Source organism: Cucurbita pepo, chromosome 8, assembly GCF_057944985.1.
Source record: "Cucurbita pepo subsp. pepo isolate OVF chromosome 8, ASM5794498v1, whole genome shotgun sequence".
Lineage (NCBI taxonomy): Eukaryota > Viridiplantae > Streptophyta > Magnoliopsida > Cucurbitales > Cucurbitaceae > Cucurbita > Cucurbita pepo.
The window spans coordinates 11620161-11634152 of NC_141805.1; the positions used below are offsets into that span (position 1 = coordinate 11620161).

General features: G+C 38.9%; 4 protein-coding genes across 4 annotated transcripts; 1 reads left to right on the plus strand and 3 right to left on the minus strand.

Annotated features, from left to right (window-relative positions):
• Nucleotides 1-2235: 2235 nt before the first annotated feature.
• On the minus strand, nucleotides 2236-5728 carry LOC111800543 (rop guanine nucleotide exchange factor 7). Its single transcript, XM_023684291.2, has 7 exons — nucleotides 4699-5728; nucleotides 4462-4578; nucleotides 4230-4384; nucleotides 4079-4153; nucleotides 3147-3425; nucleotides 2744-3073; nucleotides 2236-2672 (listed from the first exon to the last, which is right to left on the minus strand). The coding sequence occupies exons 1-7, from the start codon at nucleotides 5213-5215 to the stop codon at nucleotides 2376-2378; spliced, it is 1770 nt and encodes a 589-aa protein (XP_023540059.2). The 5' UTR covers nucleotides 5216-5728; the 3' UTR covers nucleotides 2236-2375.
• Nucleotides 5729-6646: 918 nt separating this feature from the next.
• Nucleotides 6647-7647, minus strand: LOC111800547 (universal stress protein PHOS32). Its single transcript, XM_023684297.2, has 4 exons — nucleotides 7360-7647; nucleotides 7172-7281; nucleotides 6967-7085; nucleotides 6647-6875 (listed from the first exon to the last, which is right to left on the minus strand). Exons 1-4 carry the CDS (start codon nucleotides 7532-7534, stop codon nucleotides 6785-6787), a joined length of 495 nt encoding a protein of 164 aa, XP_023540065.1. The 5' UTR covers nucleotides 7535-7647; the 3' UTR covers nucleotides 6647-6784.
• Nucleotides 7648-10469: 2822 nt separating this feature from the next.
• Nucleotides 10470-12486, plus strand: LOC111800546 (uncharacterized). The gene is made up of 5 exons (XM_023684296.2): nucleotides 10470-10916; nucleotides 11001-11285; nucleotides 11405-11690; nucleotides 11853-11972; nucleotides 12064-12486. Exons 1-5 carry the CDS (start codon nucleotides 10599-10601, stop codon nucleotides 12174-12176), a joined length of 1122 nt encoding a protein of 373 aa, XP_023540064.2. The 5' UTR covers nucleotides 10470-10598; the 3' UTR covers nucleotides 12177-12486.
• Nucleotides 12487-13258: 772 nt separating this feature from the next.
• LOC111800992 (copper transporter 4) lies at nucleotides 13259-13729 on the minus strand. Its single transcript, XM_023684939.2, has one exon. It carries the CDS (start codon nucleotides 13727-13729, stop codon nucleotides 13259-13261), a length of 471 nt encoding a protein of 156 aa, XP_023540707.2.
• Nucleotides 13730-13992: the final 263 nt, after the last annotated feature.

The window sequence follows — 13992 nt, forward strand, 5'->3', positions numbered from 1 at the left end:
CTAGCGAATATTGTAGCAAATATTGTTCACTTTAGCCCATTGCGTATCATAATCAGCTTTATGATTCTAGAACGCATCAAATAGAGAAACCAACGATTCTAGAATGCATCAAATAGAGAGAGGTTTTGTAAAGACCCGATCCACCGCTAGTAGATATTGTCCTCTTTGGGCTTTCCCTTTCGGGCTTCCCCTCAAGGCTTTAAAACGCATATGCTAGGGGAAGGTTTCCACACCCTTATAAAGGGTGATTTGTTCTCCTCCCCAACCAATATGGGACATCACAGGTTTCCACATAAATGTTTCGTTCCCCTCTCCAACCAATGTAGGTGGGATCTCATAAGACTAAGATCTAGATTATAAATTTAGCATCAGATGGCCCAAATATATTCTCTTGCATCATCAGCAACATGACTATGCTAAATTAAATGACACAAAGCAAGTAAACACTAAACTAAATTGATGATGATTAAGGTGAAAATGCAAGTTGGCATATGGTCCATATAAACTAATGCATTTTGAGTGGAAAATAAAGGTTATTTAATGCTTAAATCCGGATCAAACCATCTACTTTACAAACATAATGGATTTGGTACCATTTTGTTTTCAAAAGCTTGGTTGCACTTTGGTAATACCCATCCATCCATGAGTTTGCTACCACACACAACAACGTCGGCATCCCAACATGGAATGCATCCATCCAATAACAAAAGAAAAAAAAAAAAGGGTTACATAGTTGTTGAGTGTTGCAATAGAACACACCATGAATCAAATTAAGGCATGTGAATTTAATGTCTCAATTTCCATCTTTATATTATATTAAAAGAAGAGAAAAGTAAACCCATTTCCCCAAACTCAGTGGGAGCTCCATAATATCAACTTATTATTATTTTCGATCGATTAGAACCTATGCGACCAAATCAAGTCTGGTCTTTTTTAGCCTTTGCATGTTCTTGTCTCACCTTTTGCTTTACAGTACACTCTGATAATGAAACAACCATTTTCAAACCCCCGAATTGATTCTATTAAACTTACTTTTTTCTTATCACAATCTATGTTTTAACCGGTCGTAATCGTAGCAAAATTAATCGTCATATTTGGAAAGCTGTCGCACACTAAAAAAAAAAATTGAGAATATTGAATTTTTGTACTCGAGAATTAATCGAATGACGTAATACTTACCCTAATATCTCATAAATAATAATAAACGAACTCAAAAATATTTTTAGAGTGAAAAAAATAGCATTTTGAATTGTGCTGCTTTTGAATAATTGTGTAAAAGGCAGACAAATAAATTGTATGGAAAATTTAAAAGTGACTTTTATTTATTTAATGGACAAATTTTCTTCGTGCAAAAAGGAGAGAATCATTATGTTAATGGCCATTACACTCTTGATCAGAAAATATGATATATGTCGCCTCCTCTAGAGGGCGACGCGCGTGTAGCCATGAAAATTGAACGGAAAAAAAAGATATTCAACATTTGCAGTTGAAGGGAATAGAACTCAGGTCTCTCGCTAGAGGCAAGGATAATCACTGCTATATTACAACAATATTTTGATAATCGAACGTTTTTATAAAATACATTTTTTTTTACAAGAAAATATTCATCGCCAAGAATTGAATCTGGGTCTGTTGTGTAAAAAGTGAGGATACTCACAGCTATTAAATGCTTTTTAGAGAAAAATATTAAAAAGAATTAAAGAAGATTGTTGCTATTAATATTAAAAATGAGAATTAAATTTAAATAAAATAATATGAAAGATAGTCCTTAATCCAAATTAAGAATACCTAATAATAAATGGTCTATAAATTAAACATAAATGTGAATGGATAAGAATATTATCATTTTTTTTTTTAATCTAATAATGTCTTTTTTAAGTCTATATCATTAAATTTACATGTAAATAAATTATATTTTTATTTATTTTGTGTCATTACTTTCAACAATTTTATGAATTGGGATAGACGGAGAGTAAAATCTGTGAATTCGGTGGAAAAATTGCCAATGCTTCCCGTTGTCTTGCAAAAATCCTCAACTTTCATTTATTCATATACTCCTTCCTTTCTATCGGGGGAATGAGATTTGCCTATAAGCTATAGGGGCGAAGTGGTTGGAAGTTTGCTAAAGTAAAATGACGAAGATCATATGACATGAAAAGCTGAATAGGGTTTAAAATGAGGTACCGACTACATTAAATATGAGTTGAAATGGCGAGAAGTGAGATAACGATGATGTTAGAAAACAAATCTCACCGCGTGATAGTGTCTAGAAGTGAACCTTTAAAATCTGTATTACAAAGATTATGTTACATATTTGCACTATTTGCACCACCAACACGAACAATCTTTAAAATTTAATAATCTTGTCCTCTGTTCTACTTACATTTTTCTGGTTGTTGAACCATATCTTTGTGAATCGGCGATCGTGTTCCACCCTTGGCAAGGGTAACAAGATCCACAGCCGAAAAACTGGGTTTGGTGAACGGGGAGCTGGAAAATGGCACCGGGAATTGAATCCGACCACTAACTCCCAGTTGGGAAAGCCCCGGAATTTGATCGGAATGCTTCGTCAGATCATCCACATAAACCAAATCGTCAATACGAGCCACAATGTTGAACGCCAAGCTCTCCAGCACTCTTGAGTAGCTCTCCAAAATGGCCTTCCCCACATCCTGAAACAAAACCAACCCAATTCAGATCGTGTTCGTAGAAGATTTGAAGTGGGAAATTGAGATAATTGGACCTTGTTGAATTGGATTTTACTCATGTCTAGGCTGGTTTGAGGGAGATTGGGGAACTGTTGTTTGAGGAACAAGAGTAAGGACTCTGCTCTCTCTGCAAATACTTGGCTCTTCTCTGCATCCACTACCAATTCTTTCAGCATTTCCCATGACGATTTTGAAGTGGAACGTGATGAATTCCGCCATGCGTACATTGCGGCCTCCACTCGGTTGGCTATCTCCACGGCTTGGTGTTCGGAGGAGATATCTAGACATTGCAATACGTAAACAGGGGAAAATTCGTCCGATGAAATGTACCTGTAAATTTCTTCTCCTAAGCTGCCTCGTCCACTCTGAAATTGATTAATGCTTAAATTGAGACTCAACCCAGAAAGGGAAGTGATTGTAAACTTAAAATTGGCTTACTTTTGGAATTGCCTCCAGATATGAAGCAGGGACATCCATGTCGGCCAGAGTAAGGGAGTTGATAGCCATGACAGCTTTGAGAATTTGGTTAGTGCTGTCGCGCTTGTGCTGCAGCTGCCTTCTTGCAGCTTCGGAGAGGCCTGATCCACTCGGGACTCTGGGGATCGGAAGCCACCACTTGTCCTCTTGCCGCGAGGAAGACCTATCGGCGTCGGCGGCGGCTAGAATCCCTTGATCAACGTACCAGAACTCAGAGTCAACGAAACTATCCAATATATCCTGCACAATGACACCAAATTTAAATTTAATTTTGTTAGCCAAACACGACTCTCCACAATGGTATGATATCGTCCACTTTGATTATAAACTCTCCTGACTTTGCTTTGGACTTCCTTAAAAGGCCTCATACCAATGGAAAGAGTAGCCGATGGGGACTTTCATCATCCAACACCTCCCTTCGAACAAAGTACGTCTCCCCTTAATCGAGGCTTGACTTAAAAACCCATGATCATTCCCTAAATTAGCCGATGTGAGACTTTCATCATCCAATACCTCCACTCGAACAAAGTACGTCTCCCCTTAATCGAGGCTCGACTCCTTTGGAGTCTTAGTCATTGCCTTTGAGGAGGCTCGACTCTTTTTCTTTTGAAGTCCTTTGTTCGACATTTGAGGATTTACCAATCTATTGGCACGACTAAGTTTAGGGCATGGCTCTGATAACACGTTAGACGAATACAACTATTCACAATGGTATGATATTGTCCACTTTGAGCATAAGCTCTCGTGGCTTTGCTTTGGGCTTCCCAAAAGGCCTTATACCAATGGAGAGAGTATTCCTTGATCATAAATCCATGATCATTCCCTAAATTAGCAGACGTGGAACTTTCATCATCCAACAAATTTACATACAAAGATCAATACGTAGCACTTACGAGCAGCATGTGGTCTAGCTTACGAAGAGCTGGGAGACTGACGTAGAGATCTGAACGAGGGCGGGAAGTCATTATCTGATGAGCCAAAGAAGGAAGATCATGATGGGATTTGGGAAAAGAGATGATTAAGAAATGTGTATTGAATTTGGACCTCGAGTTTGGTTCCATCTGGGAATGTTTGGGAAATGGGTATCAGTTGGACGATGTGGTTGGTAACAGAGAGCAGCAATTCCATTTCTCTTTGCCACATTGCCTTTATGTGAGGGGCTAAAGGTTGTAATCTCCATAGTTGTCCGAATAGAGTGGCTGCAAGTTCATGTTGGACGACCAAAGCATGAGAGCTTTGTATAAAAGTAATGAAAATTTATGAAGAGAGGGCATACCACAGAGATTGGTGATGGCATTAGATATGGCCAAAGCAGTAGAGACTCCATTGCCACACCCTGACATGTCTTCTCCCAGTAGCAGCTTTGCAAACCTCTCCTTCATCATCTCTGTCTCTGCAACCCCACAACACATCAAATTCAACCAAATTCATCTTTTGCTTCTTATTTTCCCACAATTACAAGTTTGTTCAAATATTTTACTACTTATAAATTTGGATGTAAATAGAGACATACCTGACACTGGTGACACTTGTGTTTCAAGTTGACGGTCGTCAAAATTGCGCTCTTCAGCCGCCGTCCGGTGAAGAGGCCACCCCATTAAAGTCGACGACGATGACGACGACGACTCTTCCTCATGGCTCTGCCGTTCATGCCCTGTTGCTTCCGATGACAACAAATCAGAACTGGAATCACTTAAACTACTTTCCCCAACCCCAGTCTTTTCATCAAACACCTTACGTGCATCACCAAACCCATCGCATTTCTCTCCAGTTTGGATCGCAACTTGTTCAAGAAAAACAGGGGAAGAACAAAACGTAGAGTTATTCACCACCATTCCCTTGTATTCCATCCCTCCGCAGCAAAACCCAGATGAAAATCGAGCCCTATGACGCAGTTTTTGAGAAGATTTGGAAACCCAGCAGCTGAGAGTTAAGAATGGGTTGAAACGATCGGAGGCAGTGCGGTTAAGCGAATGATTGGTAATTGGAACAGGTTGTGTCTCTTCTTGGTGGGTGAAAATCAAGTCCATTTGGGGGAAGTTAGAAGAAGAAGCATGGTAAGTTTGTAGTTTATATGCGTGTAGTGGAGGATGAAATGATTATTAAAACTTGCTTCAACTCATGAAGAGCCTATTTCTCCATTAATGGGGTTTGAAAGTGTTGCTCTCTGGTCCCGGAATTTGAATTGATGGGTGAAAATGGGAAGAAATGAATTGGGATTTACGGCAATGTTACATTAAAAGTAATTACGGTTGCTTTACTTTGGAGATTAAATGACTTAAGCAAGGTGATTAAGGTTTAGTCTTGCAATTGACGGATCATCAAACCAATATGATCGAATGTAGTCCGTTTTAATTATTAGTACGATGGTTGGTTTGTTGGTTGGTTGGAGCCCGGAAGTGCAACCAAATGAGGCTTCCCAGATGGCTCGCGTTGGTTGCGGTGGTTTGGTGCCTGATTTTGAGGCTCGCTTCAGACCAAAGCCAAATTGAGGGATTATTTTTCAAATTATACAAATTTTTAACTAATATTTATTTTAACATATTCTTAAATATGCAAATAGATAGTAATTTTTTTTTTCTACTTATTAATAATTTTATTCAAAATCAAATAAAAGCGAGTGAAAATAGCTCTAAATCATTAATAAATACAATAAAGTGATTCACTCCCAAATTTAAAACTTGTATGAATGAATTGATTAATTTTCCCATAAAAAATACAAACGAATAGAACTGTGAGATCCCATTTGGATGGGAGCGGGGAGGGGTAGCCTAAAGTAAAAATCCAAAGAGAATAAGATGTACTAGCGGTGGTGGGCTTAGACTATTACAAATGGTATCAAAGTTGAGAAGACACTGCCCCTAAGTGGGTGAATTGTGAGATCTCAGGTGGGCTTGGACTATTACAAATGGTATAAAAGTTGAGGGGTGTGTGAGAAGACAGTGTGAGTTCTCACATCGGTTAGACGGAAACGAAAGATTCCTTATAGGGGTGTGGAAACTTATTTCTAGAAAACACGTTTTAAACCTTGTAAAAGCCCAAAAAGCTCTTCCCTCTCTACTATATGCATTTGAGAAACCTTTAGCAAAAGCTTAAAAGGGAATGTCCAAATAAATCTCCACTAGATGAAGCGTTTGAAACCGAATGGATCAAGTCATATGAAAAGAAGAAGAAGAAAAAAAGAAGAAAAAAAAAAAAAAAGTTAATTGGGTGAAATTGAATTTGAGGATAAGATTAATTTCTTGAAAGGAATGGGATCCAATTCGTTGGGCCACTTTTGTGAAATGGTCAGCAGATTTTATACTTTGGGACAAGCATCACGCCAAGGGACTTGTTCTTATGAAAACACAGCACATGGAGGAGACAGCTCTCGAATAAAATAATACTGACCCCTAATCTTATCCAATTAGCTTAAAATATTTTAACAACCAATTATTAATGTTCTAATCCCCAGCAATGGATTCAACTTAAACATCGAAAACATTTTATTATTCTCCAAACAAGAACATCAAGGTTTTCTCAAGAACACAAACAGCATTTTCAAAATAAACAACATCAATGGATTAATGAACCGAACCAGAAATCACCGATTTCACGCCTTAATGATGCTTGAAGTTCGAATCCTTCACCACTGTCACAGGGCAAGGAGCGTGCGTAATCACGTAATTGCTAACACTCCCAAGCAGAATCCTATTTTCCCAGAAACAAAAAATAAACATCACCAATTGTTCATCTCTTACAAAATCCGATTCGTTCCAACAAGATGAAAAAGGAAACAAACCTTCGGATCGTACTCAGTCCTCTGCTTCCCATTACCAGAGAATCGAGTTTCAGATCTTCAATCGCATCCAGAATTTTCTCCCTCGCATCTCCCCAGTAAAGCTTCGACACAACCGTAATCTAAAATCGCAGGTTAATTTCGATGTTAATCCATTATACTTATGCTTTGAAAACTAAACAAGGCGTCGCAAATTCAAGATCGCTACCTCTTTCTGTCGACAGCCAGTGTCGAGAATATCGAGGGCTTCAATGTCGATTTCGACATCGTACTTCTTCAACACTTCAGGCTCTCGAAACTGAGACAACGGAATCAGAGCTGTCAAACACGCAACCGGATTGTCAAGATATTGTGAAAACAGAAAGAGAACAAAGAAGGATTAGGTTGATTACTGACGAGAGCCGGATTCAGCGGAGAGCTGAGGCGCGGATTGATCGAGTGATTTAGGGTTAACGTAGATGATGTAAAGAATGTCGCCTTTGTCGGCTAAGTTGTCGATCGCCCATTTGAGAGCGTTTTTGCTGCTGTTGGAGAAATCCACAGCCACTCCGATCTTCCGATCCTTCACCATTGTTGTGCTTTCTGGGATTGCTTCTTCTTCTTCTTCTTCTTCTTCTTCTTCTTCTTCTGTGCGGACCTGCAGATTGCTTCAAAATGGCTGCAAGTAATGAGCCAAGCGCGGCACGGAAATCTTGGAATTCATTGTTGTAATCCACGTGCTTATCACGTGCATGATATAGAGCTTAGTTCCTAATTAATTAGTTAATTAATTAATTAATTAATTAATTCCTTAGATGCCTTGTTTAGAGAGACAAACCCAAAAGGCATCTACCCAGAAACTTCCCGTGCTGTCCTTTCTATAATGACTGTAATACCCTTGAGCTTTTCTTTTTAAGGCCCAAACATTGGGCTTTTTTCAAATGGGCTTTCCGAGCCCATTAAGAAAAGGAGAGTTGTCCGGTAATAGACATGGATGTCGGCGACGAGGAAGATCCGAAAACACGTTCAATCATTGCAGTAAACACGGAAGTAACAACGCAATGGTACGATGTGTCGGCCACCGTCAGTCTCAAAATTCTACGAAACCAAACCAGAATAAATTTAATGTTTTTTAAATAATAGTATTTAATTTGTAAGACGAGTGTCGGTGAGATTTGAGAAATTCGTTGCAGACTAAAGCGGCGAGGAGGAAGACGAGGATTTAAGGTTATATTGAATTAATGAAATGGTAGGTGGTGTACTACATAGTTTGACTGGTGGGAAATTGAAACAACGCTATGACGCCAAAATTGGGAATTGGATTCGCATTAAAATCATCTTACCATCTTACCGTTTTAAAACATGTCTGTTCCAGAAAGTTTTTCATTTTGTTTTCCTCTTTCCGTGTAGAATCTTACTATTCACTCCCTTAACCGACTACGTTTCTCCTTTATTTCTTTTTCTAACAGATATGAGATCTCACGTTCTATCTCAGAGTCCCACCTAGTAAGTTGAGTGGCATTGTTACTTATACGGGACTATCTCATATATTTATAGATGTGTATAATGAGAATTACAGAGACTTGATACATGATAACAAACCAGTAAATTATAGATTTGGTAATAAACCAATAAATTGTAGATTCTCTTTTATCCATAGTAAAAAAAAAATTAGAGTAAAAACAAGTAAATTAGTATATTATCTTATTATGTATAGATACAATCTATTCTAAGACCACTCATTGGCACATCACCTAACAACTGACTCTGATACCATCGGTAACAATCTAAGTCACCTTAGTAGATATTATCTATTTTGGTCTGTTACATGTCCCCCAACAACTTCACAATCTTATAATAAGTTTGTTAGGAGAGGTTTTTATAACCTTATAAAAAGACTTAATTTTCGCTTCTAATTAACGTGAGATCTCACTGGTTCACATTTTGGTGCAGATATATATATTATATATCTTGCAGTAACTGTTTTATTATTATTATTTATTTATTTATTTGAAGAAGACTAATAGCACAAAAAAGTCATATCTAATGCTATAAAATATTTATTAAATTTTGAAATTGTTTATATTTTTAAAATATCCCTCATGTGTGATGGTTGGAAGCCAGCAAGACAGAGAAATATATTCACTTTTCACATGAGCCCAAAACCCGATACCGACCCGACCCGACCGACCCAATCATAAACATCAAATTACCCGCTAATTCCCCCCGAATTCCGGCGGGTATTTCATTTAATTTCCACCGTTTTAGCCCAATTAAACTCCCACTTGAATTTAAAAAAATTAATTAGAAAAAAGGAATAAAAATATAACATGACGATGGCGGAACACGTGGTTGTGGCTGACGACCTAGTTTAATTAATTTTGTCATTGACCACAACACAAATAAGACAAGGATGGACCTAGGAATAAAATATAATAAATAATAAACATTTGTATTTTAAATTTCATTTTATTTTAACATATATACATAAAATTAATTCATAAGGTAAGTTTTTGTACTATAGGTTAAAAAAAATATCACAATATATTTCTTGTACGCTTTTAAAAATTAATACCAAAATTAATACCGAATCCAATGATCCTCCTTTTTCTATTTTATTTTATATTTATCTCTTTATTTTGATTTTCTTTCCCTTTTTCATATTCACTTTATTAGAAACTCGGTTGCGTGAAGAATCACAGTGTGTTCGTGCTATCTCGCCAAAAGATTTCTTTTTTATGTATGTTGCTTGTAATTTAAGTATTTTATAAAAATAATTACATTTATTTTCTGTAAATAATATTTACTAATTGGATTTGATTGGCTAATACAACGCGGTTATTATTTGAAGGTAAGTTTTTTTGTGTACAAATATTGCATGCGGCTTTCCTTTTAAATAAATATGTATTTATTATAAATTAAATTCTTATGCCTATTTTCCTCTTATGAAAATATATTTAATTTTGGGAGCCTATTTATGAAATTCATTACAATTAATTACAGTTTTGCCTGGAATCTGTACTTTCTTTGACCTGCGCTAACGTACGCCGTCACTGTGTTTTGTTATAATTTATTATGCTTTTTACTTTTTTGTTTTAACTGTAATGTAAAAGTAAAAGTAAAAAGTAAAAGGCGGTTAGGGTGGGGTACACTAACCTCACCTCTGCAGTGCGGCTGCCTATTTTCACGTTACATGACAGTTACCACTGGGCGCCAACCCTAGGTTTACTTCCTATATGGGCCCTACTACCGCTACGTCATTTTTATTATTAATTAATTTAATTTATTTATTTAAAATTTAAAAAATTAAAAATTTAATAACAGTGGCGCCAACGCCAACTGGCGCAAGCTTTGTGGAAGGGACGCTTTACAAATGAAGGTGCACGTAGTTACACTCGCCCCTTGCCCCTCTAATTATGTGTATATTATTTTTATTTTTATTTTTATTTTTATTATTTTTATTTTTATTTTATTTTATTTTATTTCCTTTTTCTATTAAAATTCGTTTCCTTTTTTTTGCTATAAAGAAACCCTTTCTTTTAAATCTCTGCCTCCCTTCATCTTCTTCGATTCTCTTCTGTGTTTCAGAATTTCTTGGTTTTCTCTGTTTCTTTCTCCTTACTGTAACGTTTTGGTGTTGTAATTGGTCGGTGGTGATGGCTGAGAGTTTAGACGACGGCGAGTTTTGGCTTCCTCCTCAGTTTCTTTCTGACGATGATGACGACCAAGAGAGTTCTGCTACTAATAAGAACAATGGCCGGAATTCGTTCGGTTCGACTGCTTTTCAGTCTGGACGGCCGTCGTTTCCGCTTGAGTTTGGGACTTTTGGTGGATTTTCGGATTTTAGTTCTACTGCTGAATCGTTGAAGGGTTCGAGTGAGACGGAGAGTGATCTGGAGGATATTGTCGCTGGATTGACTCTTCATATGGCTCGCTCCACCGTTGATGATGGTCTTGATTCTGATAATGCTAAGGTTTCAACTCGAAGCTGATTCGATTTGATTTTTGATGGTTGCTCTGTTAATTTTATGTCTAATCTTTAGGTTTTTTTTTTTCAGGAAAGAGTTTTGGCTGGATCTCCACAGTCGACTCTCTGCGATATGGGGAGTGGTAGTGGCTGTAGTCAAGGTTCTAGTCGAGGAAGTCCTAAAAGCAATTGTAAGGTTCCATCTCCGCCGGCTACATGGGATCTGCTGCATGCGGCTGCAGGACAAGTAGCGAGGATGCGAATGACGGAGAATCATGGAGTTGTTCATCAAAACAGAGGAACACCTCAAGTTTCTGTTCCAGTGAAGAACTCGAGCTCCGATACCGGGTTCTACCAGCAGTTGCAGGCTATGCAAGTAAATCTCTCATCTCAACTCCTTTGTGCGATTTAAATTAATTTTTCAATTGAGATCTGTGTTTCTGTTGAATTAGCCGTCTATTTCGGTTCGTTATTGGATTCAATATTCTTTCGCAGTTTCAGCATCTACAACAGAAGGAAATTATGCAGCGACAAAACCTGACCGTCGCTGAGCAGATAAATTATCATGCAGGGTATCAACAACAACAGATCCATCAAATAGTTCATAACGGAATGAGGAGCGGTCGGGGATTGTCGTCATCTCCATGGCGTCAACCGCCGCAGGGCGCCGGTACGAGGGCTCTGTTTGTTGGAACACCAGGCGGCAAAAGGGAATGCGCTGGAACTGGTGTATTTTTGCCTCGCCATACCGCCACTCATTCTCAACAGAGAAGAAAGCCAGGTCCGTCTTCTCCTTTCATCTTCCTAAAAGCTTAATTATGCTCATATGGAAACAGTTTGGTAAAGGAAGAGGGCATTAAATTCTTCAACCTCACCAATTTTACACGAATTTATGTTTGGTAATGAATTAAACTAAATCACGAGTTCCCTTTTCGACCCACAGATTGTCCTACGGTGTTGGTTCCTGCCAGAGTGATGCAAGCCCTGAATCTTAACCTCGAAGACATTTGCAGTCAACCCCATCTTCAACCCGTCGCCGCCGCACGATTCAATTCAGATAACGGTAAAATAGAATCCACCCTCTAATGGTTATGAACACAGGAATCACTCACCATCTGATTAATTCTGTGTTATGCTCTTGTTTTGTGTTGTAGATGTCCTCCTGAGGCTGCAATTCAACCGCGGTGCAAATTATCAAAAACGCTACAGCCGTCGGCAGGCAGCAACAGAGCATGAAATCAAGCTTCCCCAAGAATGGACTTACTGAAACTAAACCGTCACTATAGAAAGTTAGTTCGGGATTGTGACAGTACAGAATTGGTAAAGATGAAGATATTATGATATTTGTGGTTAGATTTAGAGAAGGAATAGACAAAAATAAGTTAAGAGAGCAAGTGATTTAGTTTATTTTTTGTTTGGGTGAGGGACTAAGGTCACTCAGTCAAAGTGAAGAACAAGGGTGGATCCAGAAAACAGAGTGTATTTTCCACCTCTTTTTGTGTCAATAAAAGAAATTCTAGATTCCATAAAAGCCCATGTGCTGCTGCATTGGGGCCTTGGGTGGCACCTTTTTCAGACTCTCACAAGTCCACCCTCCCTCCCCATTTGCTGTATTCATTAATTTTGTATTACTATATGCTAATCATAGTTATTAGTTAAAGCATGAAATTCCGTTGGTTAATTGAAATTATGTGGATGGATAAGGAGTTTGATTGGGAGAGAATAATACTTTGCTTAAGATGGAAGAATCTCCCATTTATCTGCCCTGCCTACCCCTTCACCCTTCTTCAACCCCCGTGAGCTTATTCAAGGCTAACCCTCGCGAGCTTATTCAAGGCTAACCCTGGGAGTGAGTCCCACGTTAGTGTAATTTAGTGGAAGATCATGGGTTTTACAAATGAAATTTAGTGGAGGATGGATTGGGTGAATTAAATTAGATCTTTTTTAGCACTAAATGGGAGAAAATGAGGAGAAAGTGGAGGGAGGCGTAGTGGGGCGTGTGGATGGATGAAGGAGGCGTTAATGTGGTCATCTGTCACGTAAGAACCCGCACATGGCGCGCACTACGGATGGCTATCTACGCGCACGCTCCTCGTCTTTTAAGTCCTCGATTCCATCTCATCACAATGCCTTCCCCCTTAATTTTCAGCATCTTCCTTCCTTTTTGACTTTCCCGCCCTCTATTTCCACCGACCGACCTACCTGCCTACACAAATATCTCACCGCCCTTCAAATGGTGTAAAATGACTAAATAAATATGGCTCTAAACAAATTAAAATTAAATATATATATTTATTTATTGATATGATGCCAAAATAAAGGGAAAGGTGCGCATGAGCTAGGCTCGTATTAGAATGTTAATGGTCCAGTGGGCTTGGGGGAATCTGACTCGGCCTTTCTTTTGACTCGGGCTCTGAACAGAACGAAGCCCACTGCGTGGCCACCGACCGCCGCCAGGAAGATCCCGCCGTTGAACGACATCACTGATAATATCACCATATACTTCAAACCAGTACGTACTGCGTGTATCGCGGTCTGCAGCACCACCGTCAACACATTGTCGGCGCTTTGCTTCATGAAGTTTAAATAAGTAAGCCATTCCACGAACACCGCCAAAACGAACACGAAAATCACCGCCAATGCGTACATAGCGGAGTTGGTACCGGGCCAGCCGGTGAACAGGACTTGAGCATCATGGCCCCAGTATAATGTCTTATGCACCACCGTCTTCCCAGCATTGTTTGTCGTGGCGGGATTCGTCTCCACCGCCGGTGGCGGCACGGCGCCGAGGTTGTGGTGAGACGTCGTTTTCAGAGCCATCATTGCTCCTTTACTACGGGACTTTTTTGAACGAGGACTGTTTTCGGCGAAACCATGGGAGGGGGGGGGGGGGGGGGGTTTTAAATCTGGAAAAGCGCGTGTGGTTCACTGCGGTTGTTTGGACAAGGCCTATTGAAAAGTAATGCGTGTGAAATGCACGTGCGCGTGTAAATGGAGTTGTGGCCTACGTCATTCAGATTCCATGACTCGCCTTGAAGCGATCCTCCAGCGCAAAGTTAAGACCGAAATAACATCTTCTTCAC